Genomic DNA, 18201 nt, shown 5'->3' with positions numbered 1-18201 from the left:
TCGTGAAGAAGTAGTAGAGAAGGCTGGATAGGTTTTCTCTACTGCGGCGCCCTCGGGGAAGCAGGAATTCCAACCCAAAACACATATGGAAATGTTAGACAGAATGTGGGCTTGAGGTCACCTCCCAGTTACATTTGGAATCACAACTCGTATATTTAACATGAGGCGAAAAAAATTGCTAGTCTAATCTGTTTCTTCCTTTCCTTCCCTTCTTCTGTGAGAGAAGAAAAAATTAGACCAAGACATTTCAGAACATGAATTGGTAGAAAGACAAGCAAAAAGATTTACCAGCGTGGTGTAGTGGTTAAGAGCGGCGGCTTATAATCTGGCGAGCCGGGTTTGATTCTCTGCTCTTCCACGTGCAGCCAGATGAGTGACCTTGGGCTCAGCACAGCCCTGGTAGGGCTGTTCTGACTGAGCAGTGATATCAGGGTTCTCTCAGCCTCACCTCCCTCACAGGGTGTCTGTTGTGGGGGGAGGAAAGGCAAGGATATTGTAAGCCGCTTTGAGACTCCTTCGGGCAGTGAAAAACAAGGTATAAAAAACAACAATTCTTCTTCTTACGATTTTGTAGGCAACCCCACATGTATAAAGAATTCAAGGGGAAAGGTTTGATGCAGTTTTCCAGTTCTTTATGCTTTGACTATTAATTTGTTACCCACTCTAAGACTGCAGTGTAAGACTGCAATTTAATTATTATCTGGAATGCCACTATTAAGCCTATTGGCTGATTGTTCTATGCATGGACCTTTAATCAAATGTGGCACATACGCCTTTACTTTAAGCCAAACTATACATGATAGCAGGATGTCTGTGATTGGATGTCTCATCACATTCTGGATTATTAATAGCTGCTGCACAAGGGGGGTAAATAGAAAAGCAGGTTTGACCCTTCCTTGTCATCAGACTGCTTTCCTAGTGTAGGACTGCAATCCTTAAAAACTAATGTGAGTAAGTCTCATTGAATATAATGAGACTTCTGTCTGAGTAGACCTGCTTACAATTATACCCTGCATCACACCTGTTTGGTACCAGTAAAAAAAATTCCCACAGGACACCTAGTAACTTCATGCAGGAGGGAGATTTAGATGTGAAGAAAAGAGGTGGAGGAGAATTAAATGCCTCTTCCTCAATGCTTTAGCCCAATGGTCCCCAACCCGCGGCCCGCGGCCCGGTGCCGGGCCGCAAAGGCCATGGCGCCAGGCCGCGGATCCCTCTCCCCGCCCCCCCCCGCAGTAAAAAACTTCCCAGGCTGCAAGCTTGCGGCCCGGGAAGCTTCTTACTGCGGGAGGGGGGAGAGGGAATCAGGGCCACGCCTGCACAATGCGCAGGCGTGGCCGAAATCGTGCATGCGCTGCACTTTCGCGCATGCACAAAAGTGCCGCGCATACATGATTTTCTGCCACACATGGTGCATGCGCAATGCACGGGTGCGGGTGCGCATGCACGGCATGCGTGGGCGGGCAGTTGCCCTGCCAGTCCCCAGCCTCAAAAAGGTTTGGGACCACTGCTTTAGCCCGATCCAACCCTTTCACAGTGCAGGAAATTCACAGCTTCCCTCCTTACTTCCCCATTGAACCTTGCTCTATGCCCAGAGGAAGGGGGAAAATAGAGGTTTTTAATTTGAGGTGGAATTTAAACTCCCCAATGTATTTTTCAATGGGATTTTTCTACCAACCGGGTGAGTCCTCCAAGTTTGCAAGAAAAGATGTCTACTGCGGGTATGGCCACGATCTACAGATTTAGCTATCTGCGGATGGAGACCACATCATTATTCGATATGTAGATGCTTGTTTGGGATGAGGATTGGTCACATTAGGGTTGCGGCACATTAAAGACCATGAAACTTCCATAGGATTTGGGTTTGTGTCGGGTTACCATTTAAGAGAAAGGGAGGAAAGCATTAGCCTCTCTTGTGGCTTTTCAACCATTCCAGGCACATGGGCTGTTTACAGCATGTTAAAAATGACAACCGAGAAAAAAATCCTCTCTCTTTAAATATTAGGATCTCTATCTCTCCTTCACTCTCTCGCTCTCACTCTCTCTTTCTCTCTCAGAAAGGCAAGCAAAGAGAAAAGACTTTCTGGCAATAACCATCCAGATAGATATGCCAGACTCATTACAGACAGACTTATTTAGAAAAATGCTTTGGCTATTAAAATGCTAATTTTAAATATACGAAAAATATAGGAGAAATGCATTCACCATATAGAATGTGTTACACACATACACCCCCCCCCCCTTAGAGCGGTTTTGCAAACTATATGACAGATGGGTCAAGTTCTGATTTGCAGTATTCTAACATTTGGAAAAGCAAAGTAACATATTTGATAGAGCTGGCAAGTTTTTATATATGATTCAACCCAGAATATAAAAGCCACTAGAATTCCAAGTGGAAAATAATGAGTTGGAAACAATCAAAAGCCACACTTTTTTTAAGTGAGAAATTTGGGTACATAATTAAATTTTACGACAAGTGCCCTACAGTTATGTTTTTAACCCAAAATGACATTACGAGGTCGTCTTTTAAGGCTGTCCGTCTTAACAAAGCCATTCATTTCTCATCAGTATAATAGGCAAAATTTCTTGCCACTATATAGGCACAAAAGGCAGGCAGTGCTATTGCACATTTGACACATGCAGATTTGTGGGGGGGGGGGGGGGTTGGAAAAAAATAAACTCAACTAATTGCCTATACTAAAATCCTGCTTTTTGCACTTGGCTACACGAAATAACAATTAGCATTCACGCTGAATTTTAAGCATCCTGGATTGTGAATTCTTGCAGCATAGTAGAATCTGTCGAGTTCGGGAAAAAATGTTTGTTGTCATAATTGTGTAGTACTTGAGTTGACGATAAGCAAAACAGCAGCTATTCCATTTGTACTTTGATCATTTCTGCTTACTTTTCGTTCAAAGTTTGCATCCTTTTTTTCTTTTTTCTTTTTTTGTCGCTGTTTACGAAGTCACGTGTGTCTTTCCTTTTACTGTCTCTCTAATTCATTCACGAACAGATCGCTCTTCGGTGCCCAAGCCCCCAGCTGGGCCCACTCGATCCACTCAAACGCAGGCTCAAATGACACATCAGATGTCGAAAGCCAAACCTAATCGAACGCCAAGTACTGTAATTTCACAGTTTTTCTAGCTTAGCTCTTTTTCTTCTTCTTAGTTAACGTAGTCTAGATATTAGGAAGCTAGTCTCAATTTGTAGGCGTTTTTGCTAAAGCAAAACTTCTATCACAAGCGCTTCTAGGAGTAGCCTTGGTTTCCAAAATGTTCACTTTTTTTTTTTTGTCTAGCAATGTCTGACATACGCAACATTTTCAAATATCAACGTCAGCACAAAATAACATTGTTGTTGCATAACATTTTGCATGGGAAATGTGAGACTGTATGATTTAAATGATATACGAAATGATATAAGAACGGCATCGTTTCATTGACCTGTCAGTGCTCCAGCTATCTGAGCCAAATGCAATACACCGACATCAAGGAATTCACTCACGAGAGATTGTTGAAACAAAATTCAGCAGGGAGATTTCCATTTTTTTCTAGAGACAGAGTCGTGCAGACAAGCCTGTTATAAAATATATGTATGATCAGCCTCAGCAGAACTGTGATGAGACATGTGTTGACGAATATGGAGAGCTAGAGGAACTAGCACAAAGATTGCAGATTGTTGCACCCTACAAAACCTCTCAGAACCCTTGAAATCATTTTATGCTCTCTTTTTCCTCCTAGTGCTGCTTGTGTTCCCTTCTTCCTCAGCAGTGTGGCATAAGTCTGCACACTGGAGCATTCAATCTTGATGCCATGGCCTTCATTTATTTAGAATATTTATTCAATGTTTATTTTCACATGAAGCCTTCAGTACCGCTCATAACACTTATAAAACCTTGAAATACATATCTCTGCTTCCCAAACTACTGACAGCACAACACAACACTGGGGATCAGGCTGCCTCTCATTTAAAGGCATTTGAAAAATGACCTTCTCTAGTTGTCAGAGGTATGATCTTGCTGTTCTTTTGAACCCTGTGGAACCAAGATCTGGAACCTAGAATTGATGGACTCTTTTTATTCCCAGCCCTTTCCTGGCTCATGAAAATGTTACCAAATAGGCTGGCTATTGGCTGTGTTTGTGCTGATTCTGTGCTGGAAGAATCTTTCATATAACTGATCTTCTGTCACCGATTATGCGTGGGGGGGGGGGGGAAGGCTGAGCCGATGCCTGCATGACAGCAGGGCAAATCCGCACGTATGCATGACATCACCGCTGGCCCAGCCCTCTTCCAGCCCTGGCCCACTTCAGGGCCTCTGAGAATGCTAATTTTTCTGCATACCATTTTTAATGTGGGCGACATCAGCATCTATGCCGGGTCAGACCCGTGCATACAGGGAAGGCCCTGCTCCTCCGCTTGCCTATGGTGTCCCAGCAGGGACACAAAATGTCCCGTTCGGCTCCACAGCACATTGCAACACAAGTCAAGCAGGGCATTTCTTCACCCCAATGATGGTGGAATAGCATAGTGATGCTATCCCACCTTCATGCTATGAGACCCCCCTGCCCCCCCACTGTCAATGCAGTGAGGCACAGCGGACCCTTTCTGCCCCATAGTTGTGCGTGTGCACATATAAATCAGGGGTGGGCCATGTGCACTGAAGAATTTCTTCCCCCATTAGTAGACAGAAAGTGGTGGGGCAAGAAACCAATGGCAGCCCAGCATAACTGCCACCGTGCATAATTGGTCTTCATGTTACTGTAACCAAGGAGCTGCTGAAAATGGCCATCAAGCCTATTCCTATGCTCCAGGCAGTGTGAAAAGGGAGCATGAGCCGATCAGAAGGGGGATGAGATTAGGGTTGCATGTGAGTTTCCAGTTTAGGACAAACAACTTACCCAGTAGGCACTGTACAGTAATTACAGCATCAACAACAAAAGACACAAACCCAGCCTACACACTTAAAAGAAACAACATGATGGAATAATTTTTAGAGGTCATGTTTCAACAAAGCCCTATAATAAAATGTTTTGAAAACCAGTCACATCATTAAGCCCCCATAAACAAAGATATTATATCTCCATGAAATATGTTCTCTTTCTTCAGTAATTTCAAGGAGGGTGACTACAGAAGCTGCACATCAACACCACATTCAGTGCTCCCTTCCTCTGTTATCTGCCATTGAAGCTGCAATCCAAAGTGTGCCTTTAAGCAGCTGCTATTTTGTGGACCAGTTTTTTTTCCCCGCTTCAAGTCGGCCTTTCTCCTAGAAACAATGATATCATCATCCAGCCAGCCCTGATTGCTATAGTGTGGTGACGTCACCGGTGCTGCTACGAAGGCCAATTTAAAACAAAGTTGGTAGCAAAGCGACAGCAAGTAGCGACTGTGAATAGCGGCAAAGTGACACAAAAATAGTTACTGGTCTCTCGAGGAGCGTTTGGAGTTTCCAAATCCACGCTCTTTTGTTTTTGCACTAGAAATGTTTATCCCCTCGAAAAAATTTGGGCAGCAGCACTAGTAGCTTGAAAGGGTTCTGTGCTTCTAAGTCCTGAGCATTACGCTCACCCCACCCCCAGTTTTGCAGGAGCATTGTGCTAGGAAAAGTGAGTCTTTGTGAGTTCTTTCTATGTGACAAAGCCTGAGAAGCCCTCTCAGAATCTGAATGAAGCAACTTTCTGCAAATTGCCTGGATTATGTCGTCAACACTCTCAAGAAAGGAAGGGTATGCCAGGCCGGGAGCTGCTGAAAATGGCCATCGGGCCTATTCCTATGCTCCAGGGCAGGGGTAGTCAAACTGCAGCCCTCCAGATGTCCATGGACTACAGTTCCCATGAGCCCCTGCCAACACGCTGGGGACTACCCCTGCTCCAGGGAGTGTGAGAAGGGAGCATGAGCCGATCAGAAGGGGGATGAGATTAGGGTTGCCAATATCCTGGGAATTTAGCCATGGAGCTGGGGGGGGGAGAGAGAGAGCCATTAGCGGTGTATAGTAGAGTGGAGTCTGCCCTCCAAACAGCCATTTTCAGGAACTGATGTCTCTAGTATGGAAATCAGTTGTAACTTCAAGATATCTCCAGGCTCCACCTGATATTATTTTAAAGGGGGATTTGGGGATATTATTATTATTTTGGCAGACCTCAAGGTCTGGTGAAACTCATTCTTTACAACAATGCAATCATGCCCAGTCCAGATATATGATTGAATTGTTGGGTTGCCAAGGGATCACCTGGTTTGGACCCTTTCTCCCTGTTTTAAAGCTCTAAGAAACCAGGGGGACTTACCAGGCATGGGGAGGGAACAACCAGGAAGTAAATGTGACATCCCTGTGTCATCCAGAAGTGACATAGGGACATTGGTGACATTGGAGGGGGGGAATGCTCTGGTTTTTGGTCAAAACTGTATGGTAAAAAGCTCATTCTACCATGGAGGCTTTGCACATATAACCTTCACTATCCATGACATGCTATGTCATTTCTGAGTGATGCAAGGATGTCGAGTTTACTTCCTGCTTCTCCCCTTCTAGCTTCTAGCAAGTTCTCCCATCCTCCACTGACTGATCCAACCAACCTGGCAACCCTATTGAATTGGCATTTGAATTTTGCAGACTTACAAAAGCCCTGTTTAGAACTGTTTTATAAGAATCCTGGTATACTGGGGGTTGGGGTGTAGTAGAAGTTATGCTAGGAGACAGTTCCGTTTTATAATGCCTGAGCTAATAACTGCAAAAACACTTAGGACTAGGCCATAAATTTAGACATTGCATGGTTATTCCAGTACCAAAGGTTTTTTGCTCTTTTTGGAAAAACTGCATCCTACACGTATTTATTTATTTATTATGTGATTTATATCCCGCCACTCCCATTCCAATGGCTCGTGATGGGTCACAAAAGTCCTCAATAAAACCCCATTGACCCCCATTAAAAGGACATTCCAAATACAATAAACACAATAAAAAACATAGCAAACAAAGCGATAAAACAACTCAATCCCCCCACCCAGCGATCTAATAACCCACTATAAGGGAGGGAGAAGGAGGCCCTAGCTGACAACAACCAACAACTAGCCCTGCCTACTGCTCTTGTTAACATAAAGGTAAGGTAGCATAAACCAAGATGAGTCTAGTACCCTGACATCACTAATTTGGAGTTCATATCTGCATAAATTGTGAACCATAATGTTCTCTGTGCACTTGTTACACGAAAATGCTGTCTCTGGGAAATGTTTATTTTTCTCATTTCAACAACTTAATTGCCATCATATCAGTACAAAGTAAAGCATTTTTTGCTCTTTTAGGGAGAAGCTGCTTCCTACACCACTCGAAACATATGACAAACCCTACCACTTGTGATAACATAGGTTTCAGAGAGCATAAACCAATCTAGTCTCAATCTAGTACTCTAGCATCATTGATTTGGAGCTCATATCTGCATCAATTGTGAAACATAATGTTCTCTGTGCAGTTGTTACACCAAGGCGCTGTCTCTAGGAAATGTGAATTTCTCATTTCAACCACTTAATTGCAATCATACCAGTGCAAAGCAAAACAATTTGTACTGCATATTTGAATTCCAAGCTGGAGCACTGTTTCCATAATATAACAACAAACGTGGCTTTATGGTTTGCTCAGTACTAACTACACAGCACTTTAATCCTTGCATGATGTAGATTTTTAAAAATTTCTATTATTAATTATTCTGGGTTTTATTTTAATTTTTTCTTTTTTTTAAGAATCACCTAATCTGTTGGCCTTACATTGAGCTTATCCCGTTTCACTCCATTTTAATTCAAGTTCTTGTACTACAGAAAATGTAGGTCGGTTAGTCACGCCTGCCAAAAAGCTAGAAGACACAATTCGCCTGGCAGAATTGGTAATTGAAGTTCTACAGCAGAATGAAGAACATCATGCAGAGGTGAGCAGCAATGGTCTAAAATGGTTTCTGAGCTGGGATCTGTGGACCACTGTGTCAATCATGCTACTAGTTTTTTATACCATAGGGTGAACATGGATCAAAGCAAACCCGGTCAGTCTCCCTAAATAAAGTTAACATATCACTAAAATAATCTTGCAGAGAGAGGTCTTTAAAAGCATTGTTAAAGTACTAAACAGACTATAGACCAGTGATTGGAAACCACAAGTGGCTCTATGACATGCCACCTGTGGTTCTTCTCAGCAGCGTTACCCAAAGTGGCACCTGTCTCATGTTTCAGGAAAGCAGTCAAGGCCTTTCCCCAGTGGGCCTTGTGTTTGGCAGTTGGTTTCCATCTTGAAAAAGTCACTGCTGGAGTCTTCTTGAGATTCAGACCTCATGGCAAGTCGTGGTTGATAGTAAAAGCAAATGTAGTTTCCCACAAACTGTTAAGTACGACTATGCACTACATATAAGCTACATTGGACTGAGCTGAGGCCAAAACAGTGTATGGTAGATTCTAACTTTTTATATCCAGAGTCTGTTTGGGGGGATTATTCCGCCATACATTCCATGGATGGTTACATATAAAGGAAGTACTGTGAAGAATCTTGCATCAGAATACAAAATCTACATCAGAATATAAAATCCATTAGAATCCTTAGGCTATATCTACCGTCAGGATTCCTGACTTCTCATGCTTTTTGAAAGCTACATCAATGTTGCAATTCAACACAATTTTTTTTGTCCTCCATGAGTATTCTTTAGGAATCATTTTTCCGCTAACAAGTCATGTGTGCATGACTGTTAAAACCAGATGGATTTTTTAAACGGCCGGCTAACTATAATATAAAATGTATTCAGTTTAAGGTGTGGGTTTTAAAAGTTCTTTTGCAAAAGCCATGCTATATGTACTGGAACTCACGAATAATGAAATAAAACTTTTTGACCTGACAGCCTCTAAGTTTACGTCAAGTTTTCTGTACACATCTAGCTGGTTCTGGAATTTAAGTATAATTTAAGAGCTTCCTAGCAATTAAGCGTAGAGTTGGCTAACTCTGTGCTGGCATTACATCACTTTTCAGTTGTGAAGAACACGTCACCCTTGACAGTGCCTACACTGGTAGGGAAGGCCTCAGAGCAGGGGTAGTCAAACTGCGGCCCTCCAGATGTCCATGGACTACGATTCCCATGAGCCCCTGCCAGCATTTGCTGGCAGGGGCTTGTGGGAATCGTAGTCCATGGACATCTGGAGGGCCGCAGTTTGACTACCCCTGCCTCAGAGTTTTGTTACTTTGGTCAATGAACAGATGACCTTCAGACGTCTCAGCAGTTTACATACACATGACATTACATGACATTAGGATCCCAGGGGCCCATATGTACAGTTTTGTTTCTTGTATGCAGTTTGGTAGTGTGCAAGGTCATACCCAGTGTGTTCTGAAAATGCGGTGGTTTGTGATAACTTTTTTTTTTATAAACGATCCTTTTAAAATTCAGATAAAACAGTCCTTTGTTTGTCATTTTTAACTCTGTTCAATTTAATTCCCTATTTTCTGCGTGCCTTCTCATTGACTTGTCTACATTGATTAAATGCAGTTTAAAACAAATAATTTCACCAGTAAAAAAAAAAAAAAGAAAGAATAAAAATAACATAAATCCGATGTCTAATAAAATCAGAGCAAAAATTAATCTCTTTCTAGTGCGCAGCAATCCACAAATTCCCAACTAACGCCTGATTGCATATTTAAATTTCCTCCCTGTTTTTCTACTGTTCATTCAATCTTGGATGATCCTGGCAGGGGAAAGAGGTACGTGGCTAAACTGAATGAAACAAGTCACCTCCTGTCATATTCCGTGCATGCCCTCTCGGTGCCATGTTTCCTGATGGGATCTTACCTGGGTCATCCTTGCTTTGTAACTTTTGATCCAAGGAATGTAACAGCAACTTCAGACGGAACTGCTTGTGGAACTGTAGCCCTACATGACAGGGTCAACGTGGGGGAAATTCTCCAGCCTGTGCATGTAGCAATGGGTATATTTTTACAAGCACTGCAGTTACATCCCAGCACTTGTCCTACCTGCCTGGACTCTCTTTCCTCAGCCTGTTGTTTACCTCTGTGGCTCAGTATACACCTGATCTCTAGTTCACCCTGCTGGTAATAGAAACAAATAACAAAAAAATGATTAGACAGTAACAGTAGCCCTCCTATAATTTTGTCCATTGTGTGTATTGTTCTGGAATATACAATATTTATATATGGAGAGAAATAATCCATGATTGAGAAGTGAAGCAACATCTATTTTCATGTGGTTTAGGAAGCTATGAGCAACTGAGAAAGGGGCATATTTCTGTGAGCTGTGGTGGCTTGTCTGAGGAAAATAATGTTGTTTCCCACTTCCGTATCATGTTATCTAAATATATCCCTTCAAGGCAAAGAAATTTATGATTATTCAGTAGTATTGAAACCTGAAGGCAAATGGCTATGACTTTGAAGCACAGGTAATGTAATAAACAGAAACAAAAATATGATTTCTGATTTAGATTTTCTTAAGGATTTATTTATTTATTTATTTGAATTTATAACCTGTCCTCTGTGCCGAGGCAGACTAAGGGCCATGGACAACATATACGTATATTGTAATACAGTTAATTGCATACAACCATGCTAAAATGTTATAAAATGTGAGAATCTAAAACCAGAAGTTTAAAGCCAGCACCCTAGGCCCTTAGGTAAGGCACAATGTAGGAATTAGATGTTAGCTATTAGATGTTAGCTATTTTACTGGCCTCAACCATAGGCCTAGTAGAAGAGCTCCATTTGATAGGCCCTGTGGAACTCAGTGAACTCTTATAGGGCCCTGAGGTTTTCTGGGAGCTCATTCCACTAGGCAGGTTGAGGCTAGTGAGATTTATTTGGGGCCAGGAACCACTAGCCGGTTTGTGTCAGCTGAGTGTAAAGCTCTTCTGGGAATATATTCAGAGAGGAAGTAGATCTGCAGGGCCTGGATCACTTTGGCCTTAAAAGTTGAGACCAACACTTTAAACTTGACCTGGATTACTGTCAGAAACCAGTGCAATTGCTACAGAACAGGCTTGGGGTCCTTGTCAGGACCTGGGCTGCCACATTTTGTACCAATTGCAGTTTCCAGATCAGGGATAAGGGAATACCTGTGCAGAGCGAGTTATGGAAATCCAGCCTGGCGGTGACTGTTGCATGGATCTCTGTGGCTAGTTGTTCCCAGGCCAGATAGGGTGCTAGTAGTTTGGCTTGGCAGAAATGAAGGAAAGTTAGCCACACTACTTTCATGACCCATGCTTCCATAGCTAAGGAGGAGTCCAGGGTCACTACCAAGCTCCTGTGTAGCAGAGGACTGCACCCCAGCAAGACTGGGAAGGTGCACTTCCTTGACAGGCCCTTTGCTTCCTAACCACAGGATCTTCATCTTTGAAGTGTTCAACTTCAGACATGTCAATGGCTCAGGGGGTATACTTGATTGGCCACTCATCAACAAGTAGAGCTGGGTGCATATTGCACCCATATTGCATATTGATTATGCCCAAGCCCATATTATTGAACCATCTGGGTTAGAGGGTACATAAAGATGTTAAATAGCATTGGAGAGGGGATCATCCCCTGCAGGACCCCACCCTGGAGGCAGCAATGCGGGATTGTTCCCAAACAGCTACCATCTATCTTCAACTTAACCATTCTAACAGAATTCATAGGAAGGTAATTTTGTTGGAAATGCAGGGGAATACTGAGGCAATTCTAACTGTGGGTGGGTAATGCTCCAGAGATTAGATAAGACCTCTGCATCCTGTTGGAGCTACCATTTAGTACAACACTAGAAAGGGAAACTACTATAATGAAATCTCCGTTCATGTATAGCTTATGGTCTAACATGACCCAAGTCATGTGGGAGCCAACTATAGAGAAAATATCCTGCTTGGGCAATATATCAATCAGTCCTTAACATCTGTAAACTTATATTGAGGGAGGAGGTAGGGGCCCATTTCACATTTTATCAATCAAAGCTAATATGTAAGGTAAGCATGGGACAAAGTAGCAGTTGAGTAGAAATGGATGATAGCCAGGCAAATGTAGATACACAAGTAACACACAAGTAACAAGCGAGAACTTGTGTATCTAAAAGTGTTACTTTCCCCCAGAATTCATGTATTAAACAACCAAAATCTGGTTATACACTATGTGAAAAGTATTCCCTAGAACTTCATAGGGATGATTAATCCATTTATTCGGCGGGGATGGGGGGGAACCCTCATCACTTAAGAACAATCAATAAAGACAAACTGCTGACTGAAATTATCTAGAATTCACAAGGGGTAAACAGGTATTACCTGGAAAAAGTGTTCCTCTTAAGTTAGTTCAGAGCTGAGATTTAGCTTAATAGTAAAACTAAAATGAATGAATTGCCGACGATGTAATCTTTCATGAGCCAAAGCCTACTTCATCGGATGCCAGAAGATCCCATTCTGCCACCTCTTTTCAAGCATCGAATAAAGTGGAATCTGGCTCATGAAAGCATCTACTTCAGTCAGTTCATTAGTCTTGAAGATGTCACAAGAGTTTTCACTTTGTCTGTAGCAAATTAGCACTGCTACCCACTCTCACACCTCCTGGATTGAACAATAACAAACAAACAAAACCAATAGAACAACAAAAGATGCTGATCTTTATTAATGTGGCCGGAATCCAGGGAAATACATCCAGCGAGAACTATTTGAGTGGACTTTGTTTGGCAGCCCCTTATGTCATGGCAAATTATTTTGGAAAACAAGGAGCTATTTCGAGGCAATTTATTACTGTGTTTTTTTAAATGCCAAAAATCTCCTATTAGGGTTTGGTAGTCAAAAAGTATGATAGAAATGAAATGCATAAATATGCAATGGGGGAATCTGCTGTTTAGAAGACGGAATTTGACATCTCACCGCATATACAAGTCCTTAAGCACTCCTAAATTGTGTTTTATAGCCTGTTGCAAACAGTTTTTTAGTCTATGCCACTTATCTCAAGTTTCTCAAACTTTCCTCCCACCACACACACACACACACACACACACACACACACACACACACACACTGCAAAACTAAGTAGTAAAGAGTTTTTTAAATAAGGTTTTAGTATTTCAGTACTGCAGTTTTCTCTCCATATATATATATTTGTCTGTATGTGTATGAATTAGTATATATGTATTTTACATCCTTGAAGACATACATATATACATGTGCCCCATGGGTAAGGTAAATAATTATAGATATGGTGGTTAGGGAGGATCCTTTTCTTTCAGGCTTATAACAAAAAAGGTAAGTAGAACGCCATGTGACTTTACCCACTATGAGAATGGGATGGCATAGTATGAATACAGGATGATATCTCTGACCATGAACAGGGTCCCTGAGCTGTTGAGTGCTACTTAGAGAATGAAGATTTTTTTGTTTTAAAAATGACTGTACTTCTTTCATTTGAAGAATTCGTTCTTTTTTTCCTGTCTTATGAAAACAGCCTTTTAATTGCAGAATTCTATAATAAGTATGTTAGCATTTGGAGAAAATAATATTTTGCTGTTCCCCAAACCAAGGACTGAATTTATTTGTTATGTAGGGATAGGACTGCATCTCCCCTGAGCCTGCTTGTTCAACTTAAGTTACACTTTAAAAAACCCACCAACAGTTAAGAAAAATAGATTTTTGCACTCTGCATTGAGTTTCTGCAAGAAAGGCACAGGAGAAAACATCAGATATAATACTGTTTCTTTCTAAACATTTGTCAGAAAGAAATAGAAATGTTTTGGAGTACAATATTGACTGTAGGAACAACTACTTAGAATCCTTTTTAACCTTGATATGGGGCAAATTATAATTCATGGTTTTGTAGAATAAAAAATTAGTAAGGTACTATTCAGGAAATATACACCAGATGTTCACACAGGAGCTTCCCAAATTCCTGGCTTGGTACCCTTGTATAACAGGACAGAAAGCAGTACCTGAGCATGTAATTTAGGGGCAGAGTTTTTATATATACTAAATCAATGCATCAGGCACCTCATTCTGCTTGTCCTGCAAAATATTATGACATCCCTTTACAAACATATAGCATTCTGCTCACAGTGCCAGCTTGTTGTAATGCTTAGGAGAGTGAACGTCTGATCTGCTGAGCCGGGTTTGATTCCGCAATCCCCCACATGCAGCCAGCTGGGTGACCTTGGGTGTCTGTTGTGAAGAGAAGAAAGGGAAGGTGATTGTAAGCCACTTTGAGACTCCTTCAGGGAGAGAAAAGCGGCATATAAGAACCAACTCTTCTTCTACTTCTTTCAGATAGAATGCCTTTATTAGGTGTTCCAAACATTAGGGCCCATACTGATACCATTCGTGGCATTCTCACAAGTATTTTTAGATAGCGGACAAGGTTCCATTGAGCTTATATGCAGCAGGCCTTCTAACCTGTAGTATCTGATTGGCTGCGCAAATGTCTAAAAATGTGGCTTTGGCAGCAGCTGCCACCATAGCACAAGTATCTTCACTGCATGACTGAAGATAAGCTGTGTGCGTACAAAAAAAATTCCTATTTAAAAAAGGTATCCTGTTAAACAGAACTTCTGTCTGAAATGTTGAAGATTTATTAATAACCTGACTCCATGACATTTTTGTAGTTGGCCCCACCTCCTGCAGCAGCCATTTTGTGGTTGCACCCACCACCCTGTCTCAGAATTCCAAAGGTGCCTGAAAGCTCAGAAAGATTGGGGACCCCTGACCTGCAGAGTAGAGAATAGGTTTAGCTAAAAATGGATAGTGTGGTTTGACATTTAGTGTATTCTTTAATCTAGGTTAATGTTCTTTCAATGGCCACTTTTCTATTCATACCCATACCAAAACTTTAATAAGAAAAAGAACGGGATCTTTAAAAAGTACCCACACCCAAATATGAATTGTCCATTTCCTCCTGTTGACAGCTTCATAATTAACCTCATAACCATTGCTTTTTAGTCAGTCATAATTAACATAATAATAATAATTTCTTTTTAAAAATTTAAGCCTCGTTCACCTCTCTTAAATGTCTCATTCCCCCTAATCCAAAAATACTATATTGTTTCTTAGAGTGTATAAACATGAACTTGTTGAGTTGTATTCATGTTGCCTAATAATTAATGCGTCAGGTTCTGTTGGCCACTCATACTGCATGTTCCCAAGCCAGAAGTGATTTTAAACACGCATGCATGTGTTCCAAACACATTCACATCTGAGTCATGAATGATGTGAATGTCACTTCAGAGAAGTTGCGCAGTGAATTCCTGAGGACCCATGCGCATGACAATGAGTTACTTCACTGGTATTTCTTGGTTTTCAACTCTAGGCTCATTTCCTGCCATTGTCAAGTTCAGGCTTGATGGTGGATGGATTTTTAATTGCATTATTCTGATTAAAGCTCAGTTGCTTTCTAATTTAATGGTGCAACCAGCTTAAATTTATTACCTAGATTTGCAAAATGAAGATGCTATAGAATTGGGGGGAGGGGGGGCGGGTTCAGTTGTTGAAACTGAATCTTAATGTGGGGTATTTTAGGGCTAATAAATTCCCTTGCCCTTGTGGTTTTCATACTTATGAATACTTCTAAACTTCTGAAAGCATTTTGGGAAAGAAAAGCAGAAAACCCACAAACACAGTGAAGAAACTCCCAGACTTTCTATATTTTAGACAAAGAACTAGTTTGTCCCTCCAGTAAATAGCATGATCCTAAATGAATGATATGGGTTATTGTAAACTGAACAGACACATCTCCTCTGTTGTGTTACAGATATGTAGATCAGTACAGTTCTAATTCCACACTCCTTGAGGACATCCTGCCTAAAGGCAGCAGGTGCTTAAGGACTGCAGTTTGTACAACATAACACAGTATGCTAGCCTTTTTTTCCCACTGCTGTTCTCTTTACAATAAAGCTAGTTTTCTGTAGGATGCACATGAGCAATTTTCTAATGCCTATTAAACACCGGCAAAATTTACTGGGATTTTGGATAACACTAATCCCTTTCTCACTTCTTTCCCTCCCTATGTTTAAAGGCCTTTGCTTGGTGGTCAGACTTAATGGTTGAACATGCGGAAACCTTCCTCTCTTTGTTTGCGGTGGATATGGATGCCGCACTAGAAGTCCAGCCCCCAGATACCTGGGACAGCTTTCCACTCTTTCAGCTTCTCAATGATTCCCTCCGTAATGACTGTATGTATAGTATTTTGACCATGTAAATGTTGTGTTTCTTGGTCGTTGAAAACTGTTACGTTAATCCCAGTCTTTTTCGGGGTTTCCCAGATCCCAAGGGGATCAATAGCACTGGAAAGCATTCTTCAACACACATGTTAACTTTTGCACTATATTTGAAAGCATTATTATTTATTCAGATTCAGGGAGTTGTGTCCCATACTTTACCTAATCCAGTGTCAACCCTTCCTAATGCTGTTTTGAAAGCAATAGATAATTGGGCAGCTCCAGCTTATTGTGCAGCCCCTCCCACAGTCAACTGGTGATCATGCTAGTAATGTCCCAGAAGGTCTTGCAGCTAATATTACTTGTGTCACAGTCACTAGACTGTGCTAGCCAAATACAGGGGATGGGAATCTGGTGATGCTTGTTTGGAGTGTCCAAAACCATACTAGGGGGGAAGCGTTCAGAAAAACAGTTCTGTTACTACTAATAATTATTTTAGCATGGTACAAAATAGAATACGGTCTTTCAAAGGGTTAAGTGAAATAGTGGGTGTCAACCATTCTACTTTTGGAAACATACGTTTGGATCCTATTGGCATGGCTAACATTAAAATTGAAGGGTTTCAATGGGAAGTTATGCATGAGGCAAGGTCTTTTTTCTGTTTGAAATCAGCCTTGTAGAGGGAAATTATTTATGTTTCACTTTATAGCCCACCTTTCCCACGCAGTGGCTCATGGCAGGTAACAATAATTGTCCCAACATAAGATCCCCTAAAACAATATAAAATCCCCAATATAAAACCCACCCAGGATGGCAAAATGGTGTAACCAAATCCTAAAGCGCTCAAAAAATTCTTTTGTCAACTTGTATTTACTGTATATTATTCAGGGTAAGCCAATGGTACAGCTGCCTCAGAAACAAAGCATAGGCCAAGGTGTGCTGGGGTGGGCATCCTCCATGACACTGTGGCCAGATTGTTCCTGGTCCAGGATGTCTATGTCATCCTTTTCTCTGATCCCTGCTTCAGGCACAATGGAAACTTCAAAGGAACCTCTGAGTTGGCATGAAATTGTCCTTTTCACATACATACGGCTTTGTTAAATTATAGCAATAATGTGTTCCTCACATTTTTCTCCCAACTTCCATTTTAAAACCCCACTGATTCCATTCAGTGATTCCCATCTTAAGGAACAAGACTTTTGAGGTTGTGGGATGTCATCAGACAGCAGATACAGATTACTGAACACAGAGTTGCCAAGAAATGGGACTGGTGAAAAATAGGATTCATAGGTGAATTCTAAACATGAACCACCGTATCCTGCAAACTTCATGATGAGTTTTGGCTGATCTGTGCAAAAGAACCATGTTCTGCTTAAGGACTTTTCTGTGCCTTGAACTTAAACTAGTTTCAATGTTACAGTGTTCAAAAAAAAATCTATCGTTTTGTGGAAGTGATGGTAAGGATCTCTGACAGAATTTTCCTCACTTGCGCCAAACTACAAGATCTTTTATGGTTCAAAGACTCTGAACCAATGTTCGGAATGAGTGCACCCTGAGATCTTGAGTGTATGAAACTGCCTTATAATAAATCATGACCATCAGTCCATCAAAGTTAGTATTGTGTATTCAGACCGGTAGTGAATCTCCAGCATCTCAGGTGAAGCTCTTTCACATCACCTACTACCTGATCCTTTTAGCTGAAGATCCAGGTGATCGTGCCTGGGATTTACTGCATGCCAAACAGATGCTCTAGCACAATAAAATCAGACTCCAGTAGCACCTTTAAGACCAACAAAGATTTGTAGGTCTTAAAGGTGCTACTGGACTGTGATTTTATTGTGCTACTTCAGACCAACATGGCTACTCATTTGATGCTCCCCAAGACTCAAAAGGATAACAGGGATAACAAAAAGGATAAAAACATTTTATTTTAGTCCTTATGAAGCGGCAGTTTTTAATATATATTTACACATAAATAACACAGTTGTTTTCCTTCTAGTTAAATGTTGAAATTAAGGGAACGATAGCATTTTTTGCTTGTTTCAGTGAAAACAAGGAGTCCTGCAAG

The 18201-nt window shown here is 41.3% G+C and overlaps 1 protein-coding gene across 22 annotated transcripts in view; it reads left to right on the top strand.

The window, feature by feature from the left end:
* Positions 1–18201, top strand: part of CADPS (calcium dependent secretion activator) — a 438674-nt gene that overhangs the window by 314420 nt on the left and 106053 nt on the right. For 17 of the 22 annotated variants that reach the window (XM_077325018.1, XM_077325016.1, XM_077325015.1 and 14 more), the window contains 2 exons: positions 7807–7913; positions 15992–16148. In XM_077325018.1, coding sequence (XP_077181133.1) covers positions 7807–7913; positions 15992–16148 — 264 coding nt within the window. Of the gene's footprint in view, positions 1–3013; positions 3119–7806; positions 7914–15991; positions 16149–18201 lie in introns of all 22 variants that reach the window. The other 5 variants (XM_077325020.1, XM_077325022.1, XM_077325013.1 and 2 more) reach the window with 1 other exon arrangement.

Source organism: Paroedura picta, chromosome 3, assembly GCF_049243985.1.
Source record: "Paroedura picta isolate Pp20150507F chromosome 3, Ppicta_v3.0, whole genome shotgun sequence".
NCBI lineage: Eukaryota > Metazoa > Chordata > Lepidosauria > Squamata > Gekkonidae > Paroedura > Paroedura picta.
Note: the sequence above shows the minus strand (reverse complement) of the source record. Positions and strands in the feature narration are given on the sequence as shown.